Source organism: Penaeus chinensis, chromosome 30, assembly GCF_019202785.1.
Source record: "Penaeus chinensis breed Huanghai No. 1 chromosome 30, ASM1920278v2, whole genome shotgun sequence".
In the NCBI taxonomy this organism is placed as follows: Eukaryota; Metazoa; Arthropoda; class Malacostraca; order Decapoda; family Penaeidae; genus Penaeus; species Penaeus chinensis.
In genome coordinates this window covers 12,786,023-12,798,522 of record NC_061848.1, presented here as the reverse complement: position 1 = coordinate 12,798,522, position 12,500 = coordinate 12,786,023, and the positions used below count along the sequence as shown (strand labels likewise).

Below are 12,500 nucleotides of genomic sequence, written 5' to 3'. Positions count from 1 at the left end.
AATGTAATATGTTTGATTAATTAATGTGCTGTAAAAAAGTGTAACTGGGTGTGCCACATATCCAGGGCAAGATATAAGAAAAAAATTGCTTATCTTATATATAATATGTCTCCTATAGTTTTCATATTGTCTCTGTCATCTTAGCTGTCAATATATTATTGCAGATTGCAATTAATACCAAAGTGATACTTTGATTTTACAAGGTCACAGAGTTATGAGAGAGAAAACATGAAAGATGATAATAATTGAAGACCAAATGGTATCAATGAATGCCTTCTGAGAGTGAAATAATTTCCATAAAGATGTGACCATGATGATAAATTTGATGTCTGGTGGAAATCATTCAAAATTTTGAATAATGAATGTATGATAAATTACTGCTTTCAGTGATGCTTACAGTATTGTCTTAAGATTAATTGTAAACTAAAAATAAGAATTTGGATTGGTATGAAATTGATGAGAAGGTGATGGCAGAAATAAGGAGGGTTGTTATTGTAGGAGAGTAGGGCTCAAAAAATGCTAACAATAGTTGTTAATAAGAAGTATTGTATGGCTTGAGAAGAGCTAAAAAATGGTGTAATATGTAGAAATCTAGCAATAACTTGTTTAATGTTGGATATTGTGGTATATTTTTTTGGTATTAGAAATTTTCACTTATGGAGAAGAGATTAGTAGTAGATTAATGTTCCTTGTCTTGTATTTATGGAAAATTAAAGAATTTTCATCAAAATATTTAAAATTTCTTCTGAATATAGTCTTTGGCTCCAATATTGTCCTTCAATTTATCTATGGTTCAATCTAATTTTATCTTGAGTCAATTCATATATAACAAGCATTAGTGCCACAACTTAATGCTGTTCATCAGAACGAATATCTATATTGATATGTACTCTATGGTAATAATTCATTATGATAATTAAATTGAAGAAATGTGGCTAAATCTGTTCTATAATAAGACTCTAATAATGTACATTTGATGTCTTTTATATTTAAATATTGATACCTTTGGATTTGTTATCACTGAGTTGTAATATTATTAATTCTCAAATAGTGTTTCTGTAAAAATGAAGGAAACTGCTCAATTAAGATTCTATGTAGATCAAAATGAGCTTCCAAGTTTCTTTATCTTGACTGATGTAGAGTTATCTTAAGTGTTTGAAAAATTGCATGCTTGTTATCTACATCTCTTAAGAACAGTTAAGACAATTTTTATATGTGGAGTACTCCTTCAGAACTGTCTTAATCTGCACAGTCATAGACAAAAATTGGGAGTCAAAGACATTTAAGTGAGGCATGAGAAAATTGCTGGCGTAGACAATTCTCTGAGCGTTTGAACTTTTATGAATATTGGGCCTGGTTTTACATTGTTATTTTATATATCTGCTGAATGTTTTCCCAGATTGATTTTATGTACTTCTCTTTATGATAATTGTTCACATAATCTAGTCTGTAATACCCTATTTTCTCTTTCCATAGATTGGTGAAACAATACATTCAGGCCCAACGCTTGTGGTGAAAGAAGAAATTAAGGATGAGGACATAGAGCCGAATTGTGTCTTCCCAGGTGACACTCGGGAAACCCCAAATATCCTTCCTGACTGTGACCGACCAGCTGACATTCCCTCCAAACGCTGCTCACCTCGGCTGTTGCTGTCACCGTGTGCTGCTGGTTCACCTGTATTAGGTGGACCAGTGAAATCCCCTGAGTGCAAGGTTGCAGCAGCAGCAAAGATAGCTGCAGATATTGACAGTTCTCACACTCGAACCCAAGAAGTCAAAGCTGAACCTTGTGTAGCTGAGGCTTGTTCTAGCAAGAACAAGTCAAACGTGTTGGAAGTAGCCACAGAGGCTTTGGTCCCTGAAGATAAGGTCACGTTAGCTGCAGTGCCAGAGGTCCCCAATGTAACTCCTGTGCCTAAAGTAAGTGAAGCATATATTCCTGAGGCTACAGACACTAAAGCTGCTGTCCCTGGGGATACAAAATCAGAAGCCTTAGTACCTGAGTCTATTGACACTGAAGCTCTAGTTCCAGAAGACACAGTTGCTAAGGCATTTGAACCTGAGGCTTCTGAAGCTACTATCCCTAAAGAAAAAGTCACAAAGGTCTTAGACCCTGAACCCCATGCAGAGTCCTCTGTTATAGAAAAGTCTGATATAACAGAATCTGCTCCCTTAAAAGATATTGTTCCAGAAGCTTCAGTTCCCCTGGCCACTTTTCCTGAGGCAGCAGTTATTGAAGCTGCTATTCCAGAAGTTATTGATGCTGAGGCTGTCATTCCAGAGACAGCAATAACTGAAGCTACTGTAACAAATATTACAGACATTGATGGTGCTTTGCCAAGAACTGATGTGAAGCAAGCCACTGTTCCAGAAGAAAAAGGGGAAGAACTAAAATTTAAATACCCAGAGAATCCAGGAGACACTACACAAGTAGCTGCTGTGCCTGAAGTTTCAGCACCTGCTCATCCTCACGCTAGTCTACCCAATATTACAGAAGAAAACAGAGAAATGGTTAGACTGATTCAAGAAGCAGATGGGAAAATAGACTCCTTCTGCCACAAGAGGAGCAGTCGAACTTCAAAAAGGCTTGGAAGCACAGACTTTGATGCAGTGGAAGTCAAACCTGATCCTATTTCCAGGAACAAGAGGTCAACCAGAACCCGTAGAACGAGTTGCCGCTCTGACAGATCAGAATCTGAAGTGTCAGATTCACGAAGTGTTGCTGATGAGTCTTTGTGTTGCGATATGGTGGACAAAACTACTAAACGTGGAAAGCCAAAGATTGGTGAGCCTCTTCAGGAAGAGGCCACCACCCATGTAAGTGCCAAGTATAATGGTGATGTGAGCTCAGACTTAGTAAACGGAACTCATAAAGTGAAAGGACGCAGGATAAGCCGTACTAATAGTGATGAGTCCGATTGTAGCTCAGCATCTAGAAGTAATGGAAATATAGACCACAATGGTGAAAAGGTTGATTTCAGTCTGTTGCTAGAAATTTCTGCTGCAGATAGAAAAAAGTTTGAAAGTAAAAAGGCCAAAATAAGGAGAAAAACTGCTGATTGGACACTGATTTCTGAAACAGAGCAGTATTACAATGAGAAAGAAGAAATAATGAGAAACAAGAATAAACCAGAATCAGATAGTGAGAGTGATGAAAGTGATAATTGTGCTGACAACAATGACTCTAAAAGTGAGTGTTCAGATGTCTCTGAAAATACAGCTAATCACACTAGAAGTAGGGGTAAAGGGAGGGGCAAACAGACAAGAACTATGGATGAAGATGAGGAAGAATCAAAATCTGTGGGGAAAAGGATTAAAGATGACACTGGTCAAAAAATGAAAAGTAGAAGAACTGTGGGAAGCAGAACAAGAAAGACACGTTATGATTTGACTCTTCTCAATGACGATGATGATGATGATGAAAACTTCTTTGGCTTTCCTGTTAGCACACCATTGCCACAAACACCTCAGGCTACTTCTACTACAGGCAGCTCCGCTCAAGGTCGCTGCAAAATAAAAGGAAATATCAAACGCTCTCCTGAGCCATCATCAAGTAGTGGGAAGTCTGGGAGAAAGCGGCTGTCAGATGCAGAAAGATTCTTAAGAGACAACCGTGAGTACTACCACTTCCAAGAAACTACTGAAAGATTGCGGAGATCAACTTGCACCTCATTAGAAAAGGAGAAATATGGAAATGGTGATGATGCTTGTGCACAAGGCCCAAAGGAATATATTAGCAGAAAGGAAGAAATCAAACCCAAAGATAGCCCCTCCTCCTCCTGCTCTTCTCCATCTCCCTACTTGACCAGGACTCGACATGCAGTCTGTGGGGACAGGAGAGTAACCAGGAGTGCTGGAGGGATCCATGGTGAGGCAGAGGATGAGAAGGATGTGGAAGAGGATGAAAAGGATGGGGATGTGGAAAAGGAGAGGCATTCAGGAAGAGAGATGAGAAGGTGCAGAGACAAATGTGTTGCTAAAGAAAAAGAGAAAGAAAAGGAAAACATAAAGGAAAAGGAGAAAGAACAAGTGAAGGAGAAAGAACAAGTAAAGGAGAAAGAACAAGTGAAGGAGAAAGAACAAGTGAAGGAGAAAGAACAAGGGAAGGAGAAAGAACATGTGAAGGAGAAAGAACAAGTGAAGGAGAAAGAACAAGTGAAGGAGAAAGAACAAGTGAAGGAGAAAGAACAAGTGAAGGAGAAAGAACAAGTGAAGGAGAAAGAACAAGTGAAGGAGAAAGAACAAGTGAAGGAGAAAGAACAAGTGAAGGAGAAAGAACAAGTGAAAGAGAAAGAACAAGTGAAAGAGAAAGAACAAGTGAAAGAGAAAGAGAAAGATCATGCAAAGGAGACAGAAAAGGAACATGTACAAGAGAGAGAGAAGGACCTTGCAGTAGAGAAAGAGAAGGAAAGTGATCATGCAAAAGAGAGAGAAAAAGACAGTTTGCAAGGTAATGTAAAAGTGGATTCTGGAAAAGAAAAGGAAAAGGGCACAGTAAAAGTGGGAGAGAAGGACAATAGAGAAGAGAAAGAGGACAAAGACAAAGAAAATTTACCAGGGAAACTTAAAGAGAAGGAAATTGTCAAAGAAAATGAAAAGAGCATAGTGAGAGAGAATGAAAAAGATGTACTGAAAGAAAAGGAAGGGGATTCAATTAAAGAAAAAGAAAAAGAAAAAGATTTATTAAAAGATAAACAGAAAGACCCAAAAAAGGATAGTGAACCTGGTGCAACAAAGGATGAGAAAGGAGAGACTCTTCCAAAAGCTAAAGGGGAAAGTGCAGAAAGTCAAGAAACAAATGCAGGTGTTGATACTAAGTTGAGTGAATTGTATTTTTCTTTTGAAGGTGTGCCTGAAAATGAGTGTTGGTTTCAGACGTATCAGAGATTTATAGATGGTATTGCTGTGAATGAATTTGTATACGATGAAGACCCGTTGAAATTTGTGTTACCGTATGAAATGCCAAGTGAATATGTACGTGATTTCATATCTATGAAGAAGAGCCTTTTGTCAAAGAAAAAGAATGATCTAGCAGATCTTGTAAGAAAATCTCCAAGGTGCCACGCTTCTACTCTTGCTCTATTTTCTGATATCATTCCTACCAAAAAGACGAAAGTTACCAGTACAACAAAAGTAGGGAAGACTGCCATTCTAAAGATAGATGAAGCATCATCAGATGGGACAAGCACACCAGGAGCAGACTCGACCAAAATGCATCACACTGAAACCATTGAGTCAGCAGAAGAATTGGCTTTGCTTGCAATGCACATTGATCATATTATAAAAGCAGAAATTGGTGATGAAGACACCAGCACAACTACTCTGCAAGAAAATGAAATGAAAGAGAGTGAAGAGACAGATATGAAGAAGACACCACCAAAGAAACGAGGCAAGAAGAAGAGACTAGCAAGTGGTTCAAAATCTGAGAGAGAATCTGATCCTATAATGAGAGAACTAAAGCTCTTTGAAAGCCCTTTTGCTCATGAGGTTGATCCAGCTTTCATTGCAAGTATACCTGATGAAATGAAAGACTTCATGACACCAGAGAATATCTTGGCTAGAGCAGCAGCTGAAGTAGTTGAGGATTCCTGTTATTGTGGGTGTACAGACCAGGGCTCCTGTGATGAGTTTTCTAGTGCAGATGACAATACTGAGGCCAGTTCTGAATGTGTTTCCTTGTGTGATTCAGAAACAATCGATAGTTCTACCACTAGTGAACCTAAACGTAGCCGTAGTGGTAAAAAACGCCGAAAGAACTTAACTGGTTGGCCAAAGGCCCAGAAGAGAAGGAGAACTGTTGCTCCTCTCACATCAGATGATAATGATAGTGCTATTGGATGTGATGATCTTGAACCAAAGAAGCGAGGGCGTAGGAAGAAACACAATGAATTCAGCTTTTTAGAGCAAACAACAGCGCAAAAACTTGCTGCCCTCGCTGCTTGTGATCGAAGAGCGTCCCCTCGCAAGAAAGCTTCCGTCTTGTACATGGACACGTGGCCTGTTAGATTTCGAACCCAAAAATAATATCTATTAAAATTTGTATGTAAAATGAGTCAAATAGGTCTGAATGCTGTATGGAAAGTTTATACATATTTATTATAAAATTGTATGGTATGCTTGGTAACTTGTTATTTTAAAAGGTGGAACCAAGGAGTCTCAGGATAGCTCTGTAAGAGATTGTGTCAGAAATCTTTGTACAGTTCTGTTTGTGCAGAAATTTTAAAGATGTGACTTTAGAATGTTTGTTTCAAATGCAATTTAAGGTGTAAGCATTTTCTAATATTTTCCAGCTCTTGAAAAAGGTCTTTATCTAGTTCATTATAAATGTTTTTATTACTCTATTTATTTTATTTCCTTTTTTGTAGAATATTAAGACAGATTAATACTTTTGTATGGAGTCAGTTGTTACATGTGAATTCTATTGGCATTTTTTGATAATATGGATTTCCACATAAATCTCTCTGTCACTTTCATGTAGGTCCAAATGAGTTTATTATTATTTGCGTTTGTCTTAGTGGCTTTTCATCAGCATATGCATTTCAGTAGGGAGATTTCCCGCTGAGAAATATAGGTTTAAATATGAGTTCTATTTATTTTTTTCAGAGGTACAGGCAGCGGTTTTCTATTGTCTGTTTTGTAGAGTGAACATGCAAAGTATGTGAAAAAATATACATTTTGTAAATAACAATCTTCTACTCAGAGTACTGGCCAATGATTCATAAATGTGAAATAAAGAGATGTTTGTACAATTCAGCTTGATTTATCCTTTATATATTGTAAGTTATGTTTTATGATGCTGTGTACTCGATAATACATGAATGAATTGATATTCCCTAAAAATTCAGGTTATGGCTTTGCCCAAGAAGTGGAAAAATGTTTAGCAGCAGAAATTTTCCCCCAGTTCTTGAAAGTCATTGCTATAAGGCAATGCCATTTTATTCTGAGGTATTATCAAACAATTGCACAATGCTTTAGTGAATTAGCCTGAAATATGATTGAAAAGCCTTTTATACAATGATTTATTTGAGGTATCAATATATTCCAAGCTTTACCAGAAAGAAATTACGAATTTATCATCATCATGATTTTTTTTTTATTATTATTATTATTATTATTATTATTATTATTATTATTATTATTTTGTGTGTGATGTACCTATGTCAAAAAAAAACTACCCATGGTTTGAAAAAAAATTCTATGTAATGTGAGCTGAGATGTGTAAACTAAAGGAAAAAAAGGTCTTGCAATAAGAAATATTTTTTTTAGCTTATAATAGATTGAAAGAGTTTTGTAGTTATCAGCGATTTTAATATTTGACTAGCTGGTCAAGAAATGTAAAAAATGGAGAAAAGAGCAAGAAAAAAAAAAATACTCAGAATCTTCACAGATTGCTATCTAGGGTGTTTATTTAATTCAAATAAAACCCATTGATTCTGATAGAGTAGAAACCCCTCCAGTTTACATGACATCCCTCTCAGCTTGTAGGTCATACTAGTTGTTATTTGTGATATAATTAGCTTGGCACTTCCAGCTGAATGTATGGTCATGTGTCAAATAGCATTCAAATACTACTCAATTGCTAACTTGGGCTAATTGTCCCTTGTCTCTTGCACAATTTTTCTGGTACACAAACAGTGAAAGTCAGACAGAAGCATAATCGAAGGGAACATGACAACTACATCTGGAATTTGTGCATACAAATCAAATTAGATATTTTATTACATAGAAGTGGGTTTGTATTTTTGACTATACATATAGATTGTTACTGGTATGATATTCAAGTGGAGTAGACTCGTCACAGATTTTCAGTAATTTCTGTTCATACCATGAAGAAAAAAATTAAAAGGGTTAGAACAATAATTGTTGATTAGTAATTTCTTTATATTTGTGTGCCTGTGCTGTGACCAGAACTGGCAATAAGTATTCACAAATAAGTGAGGTTGAGAAAATGTGATGATAAGATGTAGAGGAAATGACTTCTCAGCAGATAACAACCACCTGGAGCAGATCTGAACATTAAAAAATACTAACAAAATGCTGAGTATTAAGATTTACATGGAGAGATATAATATATCCAGAGATCTATTCTGGGAAGAGCTATAATAACTTCAGTAAATAATTCAAATTAGTTACAAAAAGAAAAAAAGAAAAATCTCGGTGAGCAATTTTTTGAGTTCATAAAAAAAATTAGATTCATCTGTAAATATGGAGAAAAGCAATGCATAAACACTACCTTTCTGGCTCTGTAATCAGGCAATCACATGGTTAAGGAAACAAGTAAATTAGTATCAAATGGTTTATTGGGAGACAATGTTGGAGAGTGGAGCTAAGAAATGAGACTGCATGTCAAAATATTATGGAATATACATAAAGGAAAATTATTTTTAATTGGAAGGTATGAGTTACATTGTATACAGAATAAATCAAAGTCTTTAGGACTATATGATTCTTTACATACATCAGGGCTGTAGATTAATTTCAGTGAGTCAGTGATATAATAAACATCAAAGAAGTAAGCAAATATGTTATTTGCAATTATAATCCAGATAGCTACTTTTCTAAACATTTTATTCACTTAACACTTATTTCTAAACTTTAAAAATATGTACAAGAAGACAAAGCCAAACCAATAATTATACATACAGGCATCATCAATTATGATATCACTTAATAAAAAAATATAATCTAACAAAATTTTATGTATCACTCAAATAATAAACTTAACAAGTTTCTTTTTATAACCAAAATTCTGAAAACATAAACAAAGATATTTTTGGAATGTCTTGTATTTTCAGCTATCTCCATTATAACTTGGAAGATATACACCGGAATGTGTTAAAGTAAGTCATATTCAATTTAGCTCCAAGACCATTAAATTATTGAAAAAGGCGTTACCCCTCCAGTATTCATATATAACAATTTTAACTACTATTCTCTATGAAAATTCACAAAATGTTACCCTGTGTCAAACCTTAGGAAATAGGATATCAAAACTATTAGCAATTAATTTACAAACGGAAAATTTCTTTCATAGTACAAATCAAAATGTTAAAATAGATGATAAAATTTGTATTAAAAAGACACAAATACACAGACACGGACAAAGACAAAGACAGACACAGACACAGACACAGACACAGACACACACACACACACACACACACACACACACACACACACACACACACACACACACACACACACACACACACACACACACACACACACACACAGACACACACACACACACACAGACACAGACACAGACACACACACACACACACACACACACACACACACACACACACACACACACACACACACACACACACACACACACACACACACACACACACACACACACACACAAAATTGTCATGGGTCAATAATGTTCACATACTGCTAAACATTATACAAAATCCATCATGTGAAAAACAGACAAATATATCTCTTTATATTTGTTTATAAATGTGTGTATTGGTGTCTTCACATACACACAAAGTCTAATCATACATAAAATAGGTTGTGAAACCTTTTTTTTATGTTACAGTGAACTTGTATATGACAAGGTCTGTAGATGTTTATTTATGTAAACATATATGTAATAAACATACACCCACATGCACACCCACACAACAAAAGGTAAAATTTTCAGTAATTAGGCAAGGACGCGCTTACATCAGTGCATGCTGCTCATATATCATGTCTAGATACTAGACGAGATTTATTCATCCAGACTTATATTATGATAAAATTGTGCAATATACATGACTATTTATGCCATTAATACTGGGATGTCCCTGAAGATAACTTTTATTATAATTGGATGATCACATCCCCTGTTAAGTATTGTGTTGAATCTTACTAAAAAGTATTAATAAGGGAAAGCACCTAAATTAGCCATTCACCAACCTGTATATATACTAAAATATCCACTAGTGTAATTTTTTAGTTAATTCCTTAGACAGAATATTCTGACTAGAATTCTTGACGTTTGAACCAGCACAAGATTGAGACCCAAACTATTTGACAAGAACCAACAAATATAACTCGAGCTTGTGGTGGGAGGAACCTGAAGTTGATGAGAGAAGCAGGAACCCAAAATACACTTGCAGTCTATAAAGAAAGAATTACATTGGATGAAATGCATACATAACATAGAATTAAGTAAATACATTACAAAATTCACTTAACACTTATTTCTGAACTTTATAAATATGTACAAGTAGACAAAGCCAAACCAGTAATTATACATACAGGCATCATCAATTATGATATCACCTAATCAAAAATTATAATCTAACTAAATTTTATGTATTACTCAAATAAGAAATATATTATATTAATGATATACATAAACATACCAGGAAAGTAGGCAGAATTTTTTTCTTCCATTCATCCAGGAGATCTTCTTTTCCTTCCATGGCACTCATGCCTGTTAAGTAATTATTACTTGTTATTTTTTTATCACTTTGGTGTAAGTATCTTTTGAATCTTAATTCATAAACATATTTAAATAAATTTATAAGGATTTGTGTGACATAAATACTCAATAACAATATAAACAATCAATAACTATTATAATGATATTATCAAGCAAAGTTTAGGATTTGACATACCAACATAGAAGAGGGTAAGATTGATTGGTGTAACTATGAGGGCATCTGCTGCTAACTTTGGTAATACCACTGCTAAACTTTTACCAACAAACTTGGAATCCAAAAACTTGTACCTGCAAATAAACAATCATTTCGAAATGGGAAATATATGAAGTCATATTTCTAAATATTAATGAAAATAAATTTAAAAGTCTGCTGGGCACTTTATGCTACTAGAACACTAACTGTGACTGCATGACACTACAGCCACAGCAGAAGTATCGGGGTTAAAGTATCATGCCTTCTTAACTCTGTGGTCAACGGTGCATCCGGTTTCATGAAATGCCAAACATATAAGAGCAGTATCAAATACTATCAACTGCTGACTAATTTAGTTAATAATAACAAATGGTATGACTGTTTCCTTTGCATTTCCCAAAATCAGTTACAATGCTAATTGCTAGGGCACTATAATTTAACCCATAGATTTGTATGGAGCAACTACATCTGTCTTTAAAATGACCTTCAACCTCTTATGTATCACTTAATGCTGTGTGACTGAATTCCATTAAAATTGTGTTATTTCAGTGTATGAACACATTCAAGGTATTTGTAAGTGTTACTTCTTAAATCTGGAATACAGAGGGTACAATAACAATGTTCATAAAAAAAAAATCTCATCATCAATATTAATTAACCAATAACAACATAATAAAAATATTTTGTTCAGTAACAAAATGTACCTATTTGACCTTATTATCACATCAACAAAGATTCATGCATCATGCAGAAACTAATAACATATGTAAGCAGAACGTAGAATCAACAATTCCCACATTTACATATTTTTTACATCAAAATGGAATCGACTGAATACACAAATTAAAATGTCACGTGCAAATGAAAAAAAAAGAAAAAAATTGATAAAAAGAGTAAAAGAGGGAAGTGGGGTTTGAAAGGAATAATATAGATAAAAAATAAGTGTAGATAGGGTTATCTGTGAATAAAGGAAGGAAAAGAGGTAGAAGGAGACAGAAGGTAAAAAATAGAATGAGGAAAAGGAGAGGGAGATAAATAACAACATAAATTAACTACTTGCTGTAAGCATTTGCAATACAAAGATTTCATGCAATATATATCTGGTTTGACTAGAGACATACTAAAAATGATGGTTCATTCTATTTAGCAGCCAGCTTTATCTCTTCAAAACTGATGGTTCCCTCTCTTCAGCAGCCAGCCTTATGTTAGTTTCTAATCCAATCAGAGACAGAATATAAGATTCTCTGGTTCATGTCAAGTCACTCAAAATTGTATTTCATATGATATCCTTTTAATCAAGTATTATTAATACAATGATATTCATTTGCCTGTTTTTGTTTTTGGGAAGTCCTGTAATGTTATGGCTAAAAATTCACTGACAACAAATGATGTTTAATCATATAAGAGCCCACTTCACAGCATCTGGGGTGATGCCTCATTAGCCCAGCTGTGAGCTGGAGAATGGCCTGAGTGCAGAGCAGTGTGTGCTAATGCACTCCGGCCTCATCAATCTTTGGCCAAAACTTTACCCTTAATGAATGGGTTAACTGCCTATATTAACCCTGAGGCAAAAAGTTTTGAGACAGAAAGAAAAGAAATCTTTTAACCCCATGCTGCTGGAGATGGCATATATGTATATGATATGTACATAAGTACCAAGTCAACACAGAGCCAATTACTAGTACTATGTATCTCAACTGTTTACCCTTTTCCTTGAATTTGGGAAATATTTTCTTCTATCTTACATTACTGTTAGTAATGACAATAATATTCCAATAATTATAATGTCCATAATAATAATAACAGTTTCGATATTGATAACATAAGGTGCAGTCACAAGGTCTAACTGACTCCTTTGTGGCT

General features: G+C 34.9%; 2 protein-coding genes across 2 annotated transcripts in view; one reads left to right on the top strand and one right to left on the bottom strand.

Moving 5' to 3' along the window:
• The window catches only part of LOC125041246 (titin homolog), a 22,466-nt gene extending 15,717 nt beyond the window's left edge, over positions 1-6,749 (top strand). Inside the window, exons 7-8 of the mRNA XM_047636082.1 lie at positions 1,477-4,065; positions 4,318-6,749. Coding sequence (XP_047492038.1) covers positions 1,477-4,065; positions 4,318-6,024 — 4,296 coding nt within the window. The 3' untranslated portion in view covers positions 6,025-6,749. The remainder of the gene's footprint in view (positions 1-1,476; positions 4,066-4,317) is intronic.
• Positions 6,750-9,252: 2,503 nt separating this feature from the next.
• LOC125041420 (mpv17-like protein) overlaps positions 9,253-12,500 on the bottom strand; it is a 19,223-nt gene continuing 15,975 nt past the window's right edge. The window contains exons 4-6 of the mRNA XM_047636368.1: positions 10,620-10,732; positions 10,365-10,435; positions 9,253-10,116 (exon numbers count right to left, since the gene is read on the bottom strand). Of these exons, the coding sequence (XP_047492324.1) occupies positions 9,979-10,116; positions 10,365-10,435; positions 10,620-10,732 (322 nt within the window). The 3' untranslated portion in view covers positions 9,253-9,978. The remainder of the gene's footprint in view (positions 10,117-10,364; positions 10,436-10,619; positions 10,733-12,500) is intronic.